Source organism: Falco peregrinus, chromosome Z, assembly GCF_023634155.1.
Source record: "Falco peregrinus isolate bFalPer1 chromosome Z, bFalPer1.pri, whole genome shotgun sequence".
NCBI classification, from domain to species: domain Eukaryota; kingdom Metazoa; phylum Chordata; class Aves; order Falconiformes; family Falconidae; genus Falco; species Falco peregrinus.
Window position 1 is genome coordinate 29,202,516 of NC_073739.1, and position 14,345 is coordinate 29,216,860.

Here is a 14,345-nt window from a genome sequence, read left to right on the forward strand (position 1 = left end):
GAACACTGAAGCAACTAAAGCGAGAAAGAGCAGTTTAAACTATTCTGTGCTTTTTTTTTAACCTATATGCTGTATCCGTGTTTCAGATGTGAGGTGAACTTCTTGGGGAGGACAACTAGGTCGTGTTCAAATTACCAGTCTGTAGTTTGGAAAATCTTAAATCTTTCACCTGCCTGAGTAAAAGAAATGGGGAACTTTGGCTTTGACCTTTGGTTTTCTGCTCTTGATACTGTCTCTTCTTTGCCTTGTGAACTCGACACACCTGATGCCTTATTCAGGTTTTAGCCTGTTGAAGAACTGCAGCCTCTGTCCTCTTACAGCACAGCTCTTGCTTTCAAAGTTTTTAATTTTTGTCTTCTCTCTGGAACGATATAAAAGCTAATCTTAGCCAGCAGCTATGTATGTTCTTAAATAAAACTATGGCACGTAAGTAAGATGAAGTAGGTAAATGTTCGTTACAACATTAGAGCTGCATGAAAATCTGTTGACAGAAGGAAGTCCAATTAAATCTTACATTTAAGTGGCTGCATTCAGGGTATGCAGGCCTGGTTGCTGATACAGCTAGACCCGATTTTAGCTGGAAAAGAAAAGCAAACCAAGTGAATTTAATTGCATTTCCATTTAAAACATTAAGGAGGGAAAATAATCTGTTTCTGGGCTCTTACCTGTTAAGAGACTGGTTCAGTTGCAGCTTAACAAGGTTTGAGTTACCAGTCTGGCTGAGGTGTGCATGCACTTCTTGGTTTAATTTAGGACTTGTCACAGGGAGTAACTTCTTTTTCATGTGTGACCTTAAGTCTGTCTTGGTAATCGGTTCCGAAAATATTCAAAGGCTGTCCATTTGATTCAGCACATTGAGAAAAGTATGGTGGAAATCTTGCTGTTTACTTTAAAATATTATTCTGAAATACACTCTTAACTCTTGTAGAAGTATTCTGAAGGATGGTTCTGAGTTATGTTCATTGACTCTGCCAGATGAGACCCTTCTGAGACTGGAGTTGGGGAGGAACTATCCTCAAAGTTACAGCTTAAATATATCTTTGTTAAGCCTATTTTTTCCAAAGCAGCAGAATTCCCACAGTAGCTAAAATCATCAAAGGTCACAATGAAGTTTACACCTTGAATGAACTTAAGAGTACTCACTCCACTTCAATGTCCACATATGAAACAAAATATTTAGAATGAACTTAGGAAAACGCAGAGGTCAGGACAGTAGGGTTACTGACTATCTTAAATTCATATCCTCAGCAGGAAGGAAGTGTGGGTTATAACAAAATCAGTTTAAAATGTATTGGTTTAATAAACACACATGAAGTAGTGTTAGTTCATTAATTTGTAACGAAAAAAAATCTGGAAATTAATAAGGAGGAGATGAAGATGCACACATACAACTATGCACACTCAGTAGGCACAACGTCATGTAGCAATTTTCCACTGCAGAATCCTAAATACCTAATTTTTGTGTGGGAACGTGGAAGAAAAGATTGTTACAGTAACCAAAGGACAGCTCTTTATTTTTGGATATTTTCCAAATGGGGAAGACTTAACTGGAACTTATATAAAAGTATTCTGTACCAATGAAATAACTCCAGTTGATGTAGCTACAAACAGCCCTCCGCCTGAAGGAAAAAGCATGTTAGCCCTGTGTAGCAGCAGTGTGCCTGCATTTCTACTTCAGGCTTTTGCCAGCACATCTATGTGTGTCTTTTGATTGGAGTGCCTCTTCAGACCCCTGAGCAACCCAGGTCCTGTTCTCTATATGTAACTACTTTAATACACTTACTGTATGTGGAATTGGAAATGACATTCCAGGAAAATAGATTCAAATTTCATTAACCTAATACATCACAAGGTTAATTTTGCTTTCTTTTTCATTTTCCACTTGCCTTTAATATCGAAGTCATATTCCTGTTACATGTGAAAGAGGAAGAAAAGCATACCGTTTAGTTCATTCAGTCTTTAAACAAGAGTCCACATGCACTACTTTAATGGTAATGAGTTTGGAACAACTTTACATCTTACTTCCTTATATAGTCAGTCTCTCCGTAGAAGGTTAGAGTCTTGGGGAGCAAGGGAGTCTCTGTTAACGTGGTGTAAACCAGAATGATCTTTGCTTCAGCATATCATCAATACCCTGATGAAACAACTCTTTTCACACTTTCTCTCCTTAGCCTGTGGTCTGTGTAACAGAAGGAGGCAATAGGAATGAGTCTGTCTGTCTGTACAGCTAATTAGCTCAGCATACAGCAAAGGTAAGCAGCCCAGGGAGATGGGCTCTGAAAAATCATGGGGTGAAAGGCAGTGTCTAATTGGCAGGCATGGGGAGATTCTTTAGGAATTCAGTGCATTAATGAACACAGAGATTCAGTACAGGACTCAACTAATTCAGGTATGAGGACAGTTTGTGGGTGCTTCCTAAAAAAGCAGACCTGAGACAGACAGAACCTTGGAGCCTTTGCAGCTTGTAATTGCCTGAGTTCTTCCTCATAGAGACCCTGCCCTGGTATTGAAAGACTGTAAGTACCAAAGATAACTAACTATCTGACTAACTAACAATCTAACAAGTCGATTGCTTTATTTAGTCCAAATGTCTGTTACAGTCCAAGGTAGCAGAGATAAGGGTAATTAACTGGCTTGTATCTGCATGCGTATGACAAACTATAATGCTATTTAACTCCACATTGCCTATCTAAGGTAGTTTTCTGGTTGGTTTTTAAGTCTGCATTTCAGAAGATAATTCAGAACTTTTTTCTTAGGATACTTAATTACACTCTTAGAGCATTCACCTTGTGGTAAACACTTCTACTGCCTGACAGCCTTGGAAATTGTTATGTCACATCCCTTTCTGTTTCTGGTAGTTTGTCCTGTCTACTTTTTAACCAGTGTTTCTGTAAAACTCCAAAGTATAAAAATCTTAATGCTTATGTTTACACAGATGTAATGTAATATGCTGCCGCTTAAGCTTAAGATGTTTTCATACAAGTAATGGAACAGGGAGAGGAAATCTGTTCTATCAGACTTGAGCATAAATGCCTATTTTTTAACAGAATGCCATAACTTTTCACTTAGTTATTCTGCATATATAGTTTTCTCATCTTACAATCTGTATGTACCTGTCCGTTACAAAAACACTACTTCTGAAGTGCTTTTCAGTAAGTACTGCAGAATAAACTGGTCTGAGGCATCCCACGAAGCAAATGGAGTCGAATGTGACCTGCATATCATGCAAATATGAGTATTTAGATTTGATTTATGATTTAAGTAGGACTATACATGAAATGAAGTGCTACTTGATTAGTAAAGTTTTGCAAAACTTACCTCCAGTTCCACAGATTTCACATAGTGGTAACAAACCCAAAAATTATTTTCTATTAATACAGCTAAAAAATATAATAATGAATTCATTTGTTTTTACAATTTCCATTCAGAGATGAATAGATTATCTTAATTTTGTGCCCCTAAATTCAGTCCTACTTAAACTGTTAAATTAGGAGCCTTCTGGCTGCCGTTTTTGATCTAAATCAATCAGCTGTGTAACACAGCAGACAGTGCTGGGATAATGTCTGACTTTTTTTTATTTATTTATTTAAGAAGCTTTTTTGCCTTAACATTTAGATGTAATTGTAATTCATTGTGGGACATAAGGCACAGTGCAGAGGTATTTATTTAATTTCCATTCAATTGTCAACAGCTTTCTTAGAGTTAATAAAATCGGTCTCATGCAACCATTGGTTTCCTTCTAACTTGCTATGAAAGAAATAAAGTACATGGCTAGCAGTGGCATGTACACGTCTGCATTAAACATCTCTACTCACTGAATTCCCATACTATTATTCACACTGAAAGGCAAGAGACAGCACAAGCAGTTCACTGGGAATAAGCAGTAATATTCATGTAGAAAGATGCTATTCTCATACACCTGTCACGTAAGGATCCATCCCAAAACTTGGAGTTCAATGTATCTTTATGAAGCCACACCTCAGGCAGTTTTTATGCTGCTGGGTAGATTTATTTTACCATCACAGACTTGGGACCTTCCAGTAAAGTCTGAATATATATGCATCACAAAACCAAAGAATTTAAGGGGGGCGATGGGGGTGGTGGGAGGCAAGAAGTTAGATGGAGGAAGAAAGGCATTCCTTGTTATAAGTTATCACTGGTAACTGGTTTCTGCAGATCTATTGACAAGGTTTTTGTTGAAAGTGTACATACAAGCTGCTTACACAGTGCAGTTGTGACCACCCACAGATCCAAGGGAAAAGATGTTTACATCGAAACAAAAGTGTGAGTAGCTTGCAGTACTATTTTTCTTTAGTTTTTCTGAGGTATGAGAAGAATTTTAAAGACATTCTAACATAGGTTTAACCTACGTAGGCTTGAAATTACTGTGAATGCATGCCACTAATGCTGACTGCTGAAAAACATTCATAGTGATTTGTCTTTTAAGTCAGATGAGAATTTACGTACATTCTTTTTGTCTTCAGTAAGAAGACAAGTCTAACAGGTAGATTTAGGTAGAGTTGTCCATCTCATCTGATTTAGTCTTTTTAAAGACATTGAAACAATGTGAGCAGGTATTAGTCTGGAAAAAAGGTAATCTCGTGGTTCCCTGAGAGAGCATGTCCACAGCTCTTACATTGGTTTCAGTCTTTGCCAGTAATAACCAGATAAGAATGAAAAGCCATCCAGCATCCACTTTTGTGTATTAACTGCCACCTTTTTTCACAATGTGAGCTGAACTGATTTAGTATATAGATCGCACTGAATTTTGCAAAGAGGGAAAGAACAAACATCTCAGAGCAAATAGTCTGCTTGCTACCACTCGACACCGCACACAACTTTTGTTCCATTGCAACTAACGGGCCTCTGCTTACTCTGACCCAAGGGCATGGTCTGTTGAGCATGCCATCAGAGAGGGCTTTCCCCAGCAGCAGGCAGAGACAGGAGTCTCAAAAGTTCCTGCCTCCCTGGGTGCAACTGGCAGAAGCAAAAATTTTGATACATAAAAGAAAGTCATGAGCAGGCAGTAGTCTTGCCTGTTAAGGCTTTTGTTCTTAAACCTGTGTATTTGAACTGATTTGTGTTCCATTACAGAACTTCCAACAGGCACTAGGTAAAAAACGATTTTTTGTCTGAATTAACATAATATGGATCTATCTTTTTCTGAAAAAGCTGTAATCTATGGTTTTTCACAAGGACTTGGTGTTTACCAGCAGAAGTGTCCTTCTGTATAAAGGATGCAACTTCTGTAGTTAGCTAGAAAAACTTAGCCACACTTCTGGGTTTGGAAAATCTCGATTTGCACATGCTGAGTGGTGACAATCTATAGATGTGAAGTTTCTTTTCCAGAATAGTTGTGTGTGTGCTGAGAGGAACCGGGCCTTAAGCAGTATCTCTGGGCAGCTGTGAAGCATGTGTGGAGTTGCAGTGACCTGCGCACACCGGCATGGCCGCTCCTGCTGACCCAGGAACTTGGAGGGCATGACTGCAGTATTCTGACACAAAGCGCACAGGCTAATTTAGTCTTGATGAGGCATGTCAGGCTGCCTACTAACTGGTGGGACAGAAAACATCCAAGTGAGACAGCTAATCAGCAGAAAAGCTGTAGCAGGCAGCCTCAGGGAGAGAGGAACAGGCAAAGACCTAGAGGATGGAGGAAGATATTCAAGGTAGAACAAGGAACCCAGCACCCAATTCTTGTAACTGCAAGATATATGTTTACTTTTTTCATTCCCCTGATCTCTGTTTATTTTCTGGTTTCTTCTGTTTCAGATAATGCAGGGGTCATACAGATAACACCTTCTACCACACAGCTCCCATTTAACCCCAGAACTAGTCTAATCTGTGCACTGGTAGACGTGTCCCGGTAGCAGGGAAGGAATGAGAAGTATCAGTATGTAATTAATTACTATATAATTAAATTGTCTTTCTCATGCAAATTAAATTCATTGCTTTTCTCCATATACACTATGATGCTCTTGTTTACTCCAACTTCAGTTCTTTTTCTTTTTTAAAATGTTCTTCAAGGAAAAATATGGATACCCAAACAAGGAAGGAAGCTGAACTCGTGAATTCTATAAGGAGTCCAGGTGAAGGCTGAAGTACAAGGGTTGTTTTTCTTGTTTATGAGATGGAGAGGCAGAAAAAATAACCAGGTATACATCTAAACCAACAACATGGAAGTCAGTGGAGAGATTATTAACTCAAACATTTTGAATTTTAATGATCTTAGGGAATAGTAACAAACCCGCAAGGTTCTTTTAGGGTTTATTGTTATTTCTGTTTGGAGTTTTTTTGCTGCTGGTTGGTTTTTGTATGTTTCTTTTTAAGAAATGGCCTGCTTGAAGGTGCTATAAGACATGAAGGTCTTAGCAAAAATATGTTCACCATGAATGGAGAGGAGTTATTCCTCATCTGGGTCCTCATCAATATCACATATAGAAGGAAAGAGAGTGAGACTCTGGAGTAGGGAATTAAATGGAGTGGTGAGCTGATCTTGGCTGACTGTCAAGATTTCGGTGACTACCAAGCCTCCCTTTCACATCCCCTCCTCAACAGGACAAGGGGAGAAAACACTTGTGACAAAAAGGTTGTGAGTTGAGAGGAGGAGAGGAAGATCACTCATCAGTTACAGTCGCAGGCGAAACAGACTCGGCTTGGGTTGAGTACACCACCATATTTGTTATTCCTGCAGACACCAGATCATTGTTTTTAACAATTACACACCTGGACAACACTTGTTTGAAGGGTGAAAGTGCTTTATACTGGCATCCTAAACATGTGGTGTTCTTGATGTTGGCAATATTTATTGTGATCTATTTCAATACCAATACAGGACTGAATATCATCAATAACATTTCTTGACTGAAGTGGCATCTTCTATTGAATTGCCAAGTTCAAAACTTGGAAATTTGATGTTGTTGTGGTTTAACCCCAGCTGGCAGCTAAGTACCACGCAGCCACGCGCTTCCTCCCCCTGCCCTGGTGGGATGGGGAGGGGAAGCAGAAAAAAGTAAAACCCATGGGCTGAGATAAGAACATTTCAATAATTGAAATAAAGCAAAATGTAATAATCGTAACAAAAAGGGACATAACAAAAAGAGAAAGAGAAATAAAACTGAAGGGAAGAAAAAAAAAAAGTGATGCAGAATACAGTTGCTTACCACCCAACTGGCCGATACCCAGCCAGTACCCAAGCCACAGTCCCTCCCAAGCAGTGATACACCCCCCCAGCCAACTTTGCCCAGTTTGTGTACTGCGCATGACGTTATATATTTTTGAATATTGCTTTGGTTAGTTTGGGTCAGCTGTGCTGCCTCTGTCCCCTCCCAACTTCTTGTGCCCCTCCAGACTTCCCACTGGCAGGGCCTGAGCAGCTGAAAAGTCCATGACTTAGTACATGTACCACCCACCCTATGTTAATGCTGTGCCAGCATGTAAAGAATAGGGAACAACCAAAAACACAGTCTGTGCAGATTTCACTTTCAGTGAAACAAAACACTGAAACTGAACTTGGTGCCTCCAGTCTCCAGGAAGAGGAAAATTGCCTGGTTAAGCAGTCTACCTTCATTTAAAGGAAGGCAGCTCAAACTTCATAGGCATTGACACTGTGAAATAGAACATTTGAAGAATGAGCTTGAAATCCTTGACAACCAGATTTTTGAGACAGAATCAGATTCCCAGAACATAAGTGGCAATTTCAGTAGACTCCTTCATGTAAAGGAATGAAGCTAGGTTAATTAGTATTGATAATATCCAACTGTGGGCTCGCTTCAGGGGCTTTGGGTTGGCTGATATAGATAAGGTGCAGCTGTGGCTGGTTCTGTTAAGAGGTTGGGCAGCCAATGAAGAGGGAGTAGTCAAAGAAGAGAGAGGAGGAAGCAGAGAGAGTATGTGTGCCTGCCCAGGATGAGGAGAGACAAGGAGAAGACAGTAGAGGGCCTAGCATGAAGAGTAGGTTGGTATGTGGTGGTAAAAGACTTTGTTGCAGCTTGATAGTTTGGAAAGTGCCGTGACACCTTCATAACTCCCTTCTTCTCACCAGTTGCTGACTGCATAGCCTTTTGTGAAATAATTGGTGGCTTCGGTACAATTACGAAAATAAAAGAATACAAACACAGTATTTAACAAGACCAGAAATATCCCAGCTAGCAATTTCATTTAAAGGTTCATTTGCATTCATCTATAAACCAGCAAATCCAGTTGCTGAACTACCTGCATTTTTGGTCAAGAAGTCATTTCTCCATGTCAAAACAAAGCAAGATATATTTGTCATTCTATGAAAAATGCAGACCACAAGCAAATGAATAAAAGAAAAACATATAGGAACACAGTTTTCAGAGACTGTTATTCAGCAAATCTGAGGAACATAGTTACTTCTGTATTTGTATTGCTTTTGGGGGTAGACAGTTAGGGCAGACACATAAATTGTATTAGAAAGTGGTGAAGACTTTGATGGGAAAAATAGTCTACATTCCTGTTTAATATGCACTCAAACTTGCTATAATTTTTTTACATTCTCCTTAGCATTCCTAGTATTTTATTATTAGCCAATAAACAGTAAAATGTTAAATATAAGATTATGGTGTTTATATCTTTTTTTTTCTAATCTATCTTTCATTTCAACTGCTTAGAGTTATTCACACTACACAGTACCTTGTCGAACCTGGGGCCAGGTAATGAGGTATTCATTCATAGCAGGTTACATTTGAAATTTAGGGCTGGCCTTCAATTGAAGCTCTTCTTCGACTCAGTGGTAAGTTAGCTAGGATAAGGCATTTTTGTCAAGTTACAAGCTTGTCATAGCCAAGGTATTACAGGAATATATGTACTTATAAGCATTTTCTTTTTATGTATCTATTTTTTGGTCTAGAGTAGCATTATTTCAGTATTTCAGCAATTAAGTGGGATAATACTATTATATAGTCTTTTCTTATCCAAGTCTAACAAGTGCTTGTGAATGGGTTACACTACTAGAAGGTGTCCATTGCAATAGTAAGAGGAAAAAGATGAATGGTGTCTAATTGACCTCTAGCGGTTCACGTGACAAAGAAGCAGAAAGTGTTGCAATGAATCAGAAAATTCAGAGTATATCATAGCAGATATTAAATAACATAATAAAGCTCATTACTTGCCTTTGTGACAAATAAGGGAGTTTGCAGGTGAACTCATCCAAAATGTATTTCTAAATCTAGCTATCTTCTTTTTTTTTTAAAAAAAAAAAAAAAGAGGTGAGGAGAAGGTCAGTAAAAACTAATTGTTTAATCTCCAAAGGCAATGCCATTACTCCATGACCAGCCTGTCCATGGATGCCCAGTTTTCAGATGAGGACCAGCATCCATCATCTCCACAAGGGCTGATGCAACAGTATTGCACCTAAGTTTCAACAACTACTCATTCGTTATAATCTAGTCTGTATATGTAATCCATTAAGATCTAGAACCTAAAGCAATTGCTGTTATTCCAAGTGTTTTAACCAATTTGGTAAATATCCATGGGTCTTTCCAATTACTATAGTTCAGCCCTTCTGTTAAACCAAATAAGAGTTTGGAGACTATGAATTTTGTATTGTGTGCTTTCTGGAACATTTCCTCAGCGCATATAGGAAACAAGCCACGTACCATGATCTTTTTCAGATTACAATAGGGGAGTTAGAAGCTGAAGTAGGATAGGGACTGAGCAAGCCATAACGGTTTGCAAGGGCTTTGACTGGAGCTGGGGAATTGTTTTGAGCCTTAGCTGCGCAAGGTAGCAAAAATGTTCTTCTGCATAGGATCTTTCTTTTCTTAGCCTTAAATTTTCATAGCAAGATGCTAGCTTAATATAAATAAGCAAAATGCTCACCTCCTGCCTCCCAAGAAATCAAAAATTACTGTGAATTCTCTGGATTTGCAGTGCATTCAGATTAGGCTTCTTTCTGTCATGACAGAAGATGGGCATTGAGATTTTTCATTTTCCAGTATTTCTGCAGTTTTCACCTGATCAGAAGTCTGGGAGAGTTACCCAGTGGTAGTTTGTCGGGGTAGTTGTCTAAAGCTTCTAAGACGTTACTAAAATGGTCTGAAATTGTTAAAGAGAGCTTACCAGTGACTACAGTGCTTCATATTTCTCATGCTGTGCAGCTTAGGATCAAAAATAACTTTTCAGCAACACATATAGAACCTAATTTCAAATTTAAATGGCAGTAAACTACTTTGGGAGAACTTAAACTGGTAGTGGTTTTTAGTTTAAAAATTTTAAAGAGTAGGCTTATTTTCAGAGCTTTGGTGCAGGGAGCTCTTCACAGAGTCTTCTGAACATTCTGGATCTACTTTTACTTATGTGTTTGTCCTTATTATGAAACTGTTGGGAATACTGTTAAGAGAATTGCTTAAAGCATCCTAGAATTTCCTGGATCTTAAATGTTTCAAAAACTTGTGATAGTGCCAAAGCAAGACAGCTTTGACATTTTGGTCCTTGAAAATATAATGCAAGAGGAAAAACCAGCACATTTTTACAATTTTTATTTTTGCTAGATTATTGTGCTGCCTTGCATATTATCAGTTTTACATGTTTCATATTTTGCCAACATTTTACCCATCTCTAGGGTTCACACTTTTTTTTTTTTTTTTTTTTTTTTTTTTGTGGGTTTTCTGTTGGGTTTTGGGGTTTTTTTTCAACAATGCTTTTCAAATAGATTAATAACTTTCCTGTGCATTATCAAGTGCTGGATTGTACGTTTCTCTTATAAAACTACATTGCTACAGTCAGTCAGAAATATAATTCAGGACCACATCACTGATAGAGAAGCAGAAGAAAGCCAGTTTGGCAGCCTGCTGCCCATGTTAAGCTGCTGCAGATGGACATTAAAAGATTGGTTCTGTTCATTCTTTCAGGAAAAAGCATTAGGAGCATGCAAGTGGGTCTAATTGGAAATGGTTCATCAAAGACAAGCACTGTAAACATTAGAACAATTTAGTAATGAATTTCCAATATTTCAATGTATAGATATCAAAGCTTTCAGCGTCCAGATTGCTTAAAAACTCCTGTAGTTATTATATTTACGACATCTGTAAAAGACAGTAAGCAATGCATTACAGACAAACTGCAAATGTCCACACTCAAGTCTGGTTTTAAATAATCATTGTAATAATAATGTTCTGCATTCTTATTCTGAATTACAGGATACGCTTCATGGTATCTCACAGTCAAAAAATCTATTAATTTGCCCATGTGTTTTAAAGATACTATTTTCTATTTTTATTCTGGACATATAACACACATGATAACTATCCAAAAACTGTATAATACTTTTTGTTTATGTTAGAGGGCCTAACATTAGGCCCATATGATCAGCTTCCAGCTCCTCACTTGCTAAACTCTAACTGCTCATGTTTTTATCAAGTTGCTATGTTTTGACATGGAGAAATGATGACTTGACCAAAAAATGCATTTGCAAGTCAAGCCTACTTTTCAGCTTTGCAAGAGAGATGATCTACATCAATTAATTCTTTTGAACTATGGGTTTGTAGCTTGGTAAAGATAGAAGCACTGAAAATTCCCTGAGCTGGTGATCTATATACCAAATTAGTATTTCCTTATATACTTGCTATCATTTCCCTGGTACTGTTAATCAAAGTATGCTTTATAAGGACTTTATCTTTTATTACCTTTTTTCCTGGTCTAATGAAAGTTTGATTGATTAACTAGAAGGTCACTACCCAGTGAACATTTCCTTAGTTACATCCATAGACTGTTGTGGTCACAACATTAATGCTGTCAGAAGTACAAATACACAAGCATCAAAGTGCATGTAACTCTAATACCCATTGGTAAAATATAAAGTTTATGTTTTCAGCTCTTTTTCAATACCTTGTGGTGTGAGGAAACCCTTCATAACTAAACACAGTTGTAGGAGGTGGAATAAGTAGGTTTAGTCCTGCAGCAGGTGTGATGTCACTGACTTAAGGACTCAAATTTCCTCTTGAGCATTATCATATAAAGTGATCAGAAAGCAGCTGTTTAAAATCACAGACAATGCCTCCCTCTCACTTCAAGCTTTTCTTTTTCTTGCAGATCTGAATAATTTGGTAGATGTTTCCAGACTTTGTAAAGCGTATGTATGAGACCGCATATATGTGCTTGGGGAAAACAGATAGGTGGTATAAATAACATGGAGTTTGTTACCAGTATTGCCTTCAGTTGTCAGAGACCAATTAAGCTCCTCTGAAAATCTTGTAAATCAAAAAAATGTTGTTCATTGTACTTAAATATTTGTCTGAGTGCTTCAGTGTTACATCTTAATTGATGGCTTCTCTCCATTTAATTTTTCTGTTGTTTTGCCTAGAATGGATTCTTGCCCTCATCACATATATGTGTGGTACTAAAATGCTTTATTTGATGCTGGGCCTTCTTCAGCATTGTGACTTGGATATGAGCTAGCTGCCAAAAACACTGAGAGAGAAATGTAAGAGAACAGATGCCAGAATTACATAATTTACTTCACTATTTAGATTTGCAGATGAGTAGAGAGAAACCCTGTAGCTTCAATATGGACACAGCAGAACCCGAGACACTTTTTTTTAAAGTGATGATTTCTGCAAAATGCCTTGTGCTAAGCTCGCCTTTGCATTGGCCCAAGTTGATACAATTGTATTCCATTCTACTCCTCACAACACTGGAAAAACTCTCAAAAATGTAACAGAAAAAAACCTTGTTGCTTAGTCGGCAATACATCATTGCAACAAACTATCTGTATTAGGTAACGAATGTGCTTAGTTAGACATTCATGCCAATGGTGATAGAAAGCGCTGACTTTTTTTATTTACAGCTATCTCTAAGCCAAAGTCCGTTTAGTCTTACAGACTTCCTTTTTTATGTTTTAACCCAGCAACTGAACTTAACTAAGGCTGTCCCTGTTTTCTGTCAGGGATCAATCAAATGCCCAAATTCATTGTGTTTGCTGGTCATGTTGCAAATGTCTCTTTTACAAGTTTCTTCACAACGACATAAGGAGCATAGACTTGAAAGGATTGTTGCCAAGTTGAGATGGGAAAGGTATTTAGGGTTACCTGAAGTATCTTTTTAAAAGCTAAAAAAATCCCATTTTTTTAACTGCAGCACCAAGTTTGATCAGAATGAGTACATATGTGATGGGAAATCATTCATGAAATGTTAACTTTGGCTCTCAAAATTCATTTCGCTTCTCACTACAATATCCAGAAAACACTTGTTAAACTTATAAACTTCACTATCCATGGGAAGCCACTGCTTCTCTTCCCCTGGGCAGCCTGGTGTTCATAAGGATTGTCAGTACACTCACTGTGCAACAATACACACTCAATGTTAGCTACAATTTGTTGTCCAAAGGAATTGCCCAAAGCATAAATCAAGGCAAGGCTGGAGTCAGAACTTTAAAACCCCAGCGCAGCGCCCAGGCAAGGAAAATGTATTGTATGTTGTCTCATGTTGCTGGTCAGGCAAAAAGGCCTCAAACCTTCCCTCACTGCTGCTGTCCTAACCAGTGCCAGGCATACCTGTCCTGTCACTCGGCTTCCTCAGATGGTGGCCCTTGAGCTCTACAGTGAAACTGGGGAGCTGCAGCAGCTGCTCTCCTGCATGCCAAGCTCGTGTCAGCAAGCAGCAGGACCAGCAGAGCCTTCCTCCATGACACCACCACTGTTTTCTGAACACGGGGGCTCCTTATGCTGATTTCTCATCCAAGTTGGCCCACTAGAAACTTAGGGATTCACCAGAAAGACTTTCAGAGCAGGGGTAGAAACCTTAATTGAGAGCAGTGGAAATCTTCTGGGATGTTAAGCAATGCTTCGGTTGAAGTTCTCTGTTCACACTGAATTTTCCAGTTCCAGCCTCAGAGGCAATGAACCTGACTTTTAAGTTCACTTCAGCTTCTTCCTCTTTTCAGCAATTACAGGGGTGGTGCTCTGTGTTTGACCTCTTTGCAGGCACCGAACAGAGGAGAGGAGAAAACTGGAAAGATCTCGCCCTGACTTGGCTCCCTGGAAGAGATCTGAGGCCTTGCTGTGACCTGAGGCAGCTGGTGGGCTCTGTCACATCACTGCTTCCAGGCCACGAGAGCTGCCACAGGGCCAGGCAAAGCCAGCACTGACCATGCCACCTGCATGTGTCACACAATGTTATGTCACACTGTATGTTAAACCACTTGCCCAGCACAAGTGCATTTTACTGCGTTGAAGATCTGGCCCATAGCATTAATGTTTACAAAACCAGGGAGTATGATGAGTAAACTTGCTTTGTCAGATAAATGACAATTATCAAAGTAGAAAAGAAATGAAACACTGTGGGTTTTGGATACTTTCACCTACTGAGAACAAAAAAAAAGAGAT

At 38.7% G+C, this 14,345-nt stretch overlaps 1 protein-coding gene across 1 annotated transcript in view; it reads left to right on the plus strand.

Annotated features, from left to right (window-relative positions):
• The first annotated feature begins 1,975 nt into the window (after positions 1-1,975).
• Positions 1,976-14,345, plus strand: part of LIX1 (limb and CNS expressed 1) — a 28,565-nt gene continuing 16,195 nt past the window's right edge. The window contains 4 exon segments of the mRNA XM_005232842.2: positions 1,976-2,052; positions 2,428-2,516; positions 5,773-5,866; positions 6,331-6,465. Of these exon segments, the coding sequence (XP_005232899.1) occupies positions 1,976-2,052; positions 2,428-2,516; positions 5,773-5,866; positions 6,331-6,465 (395 nt within the window).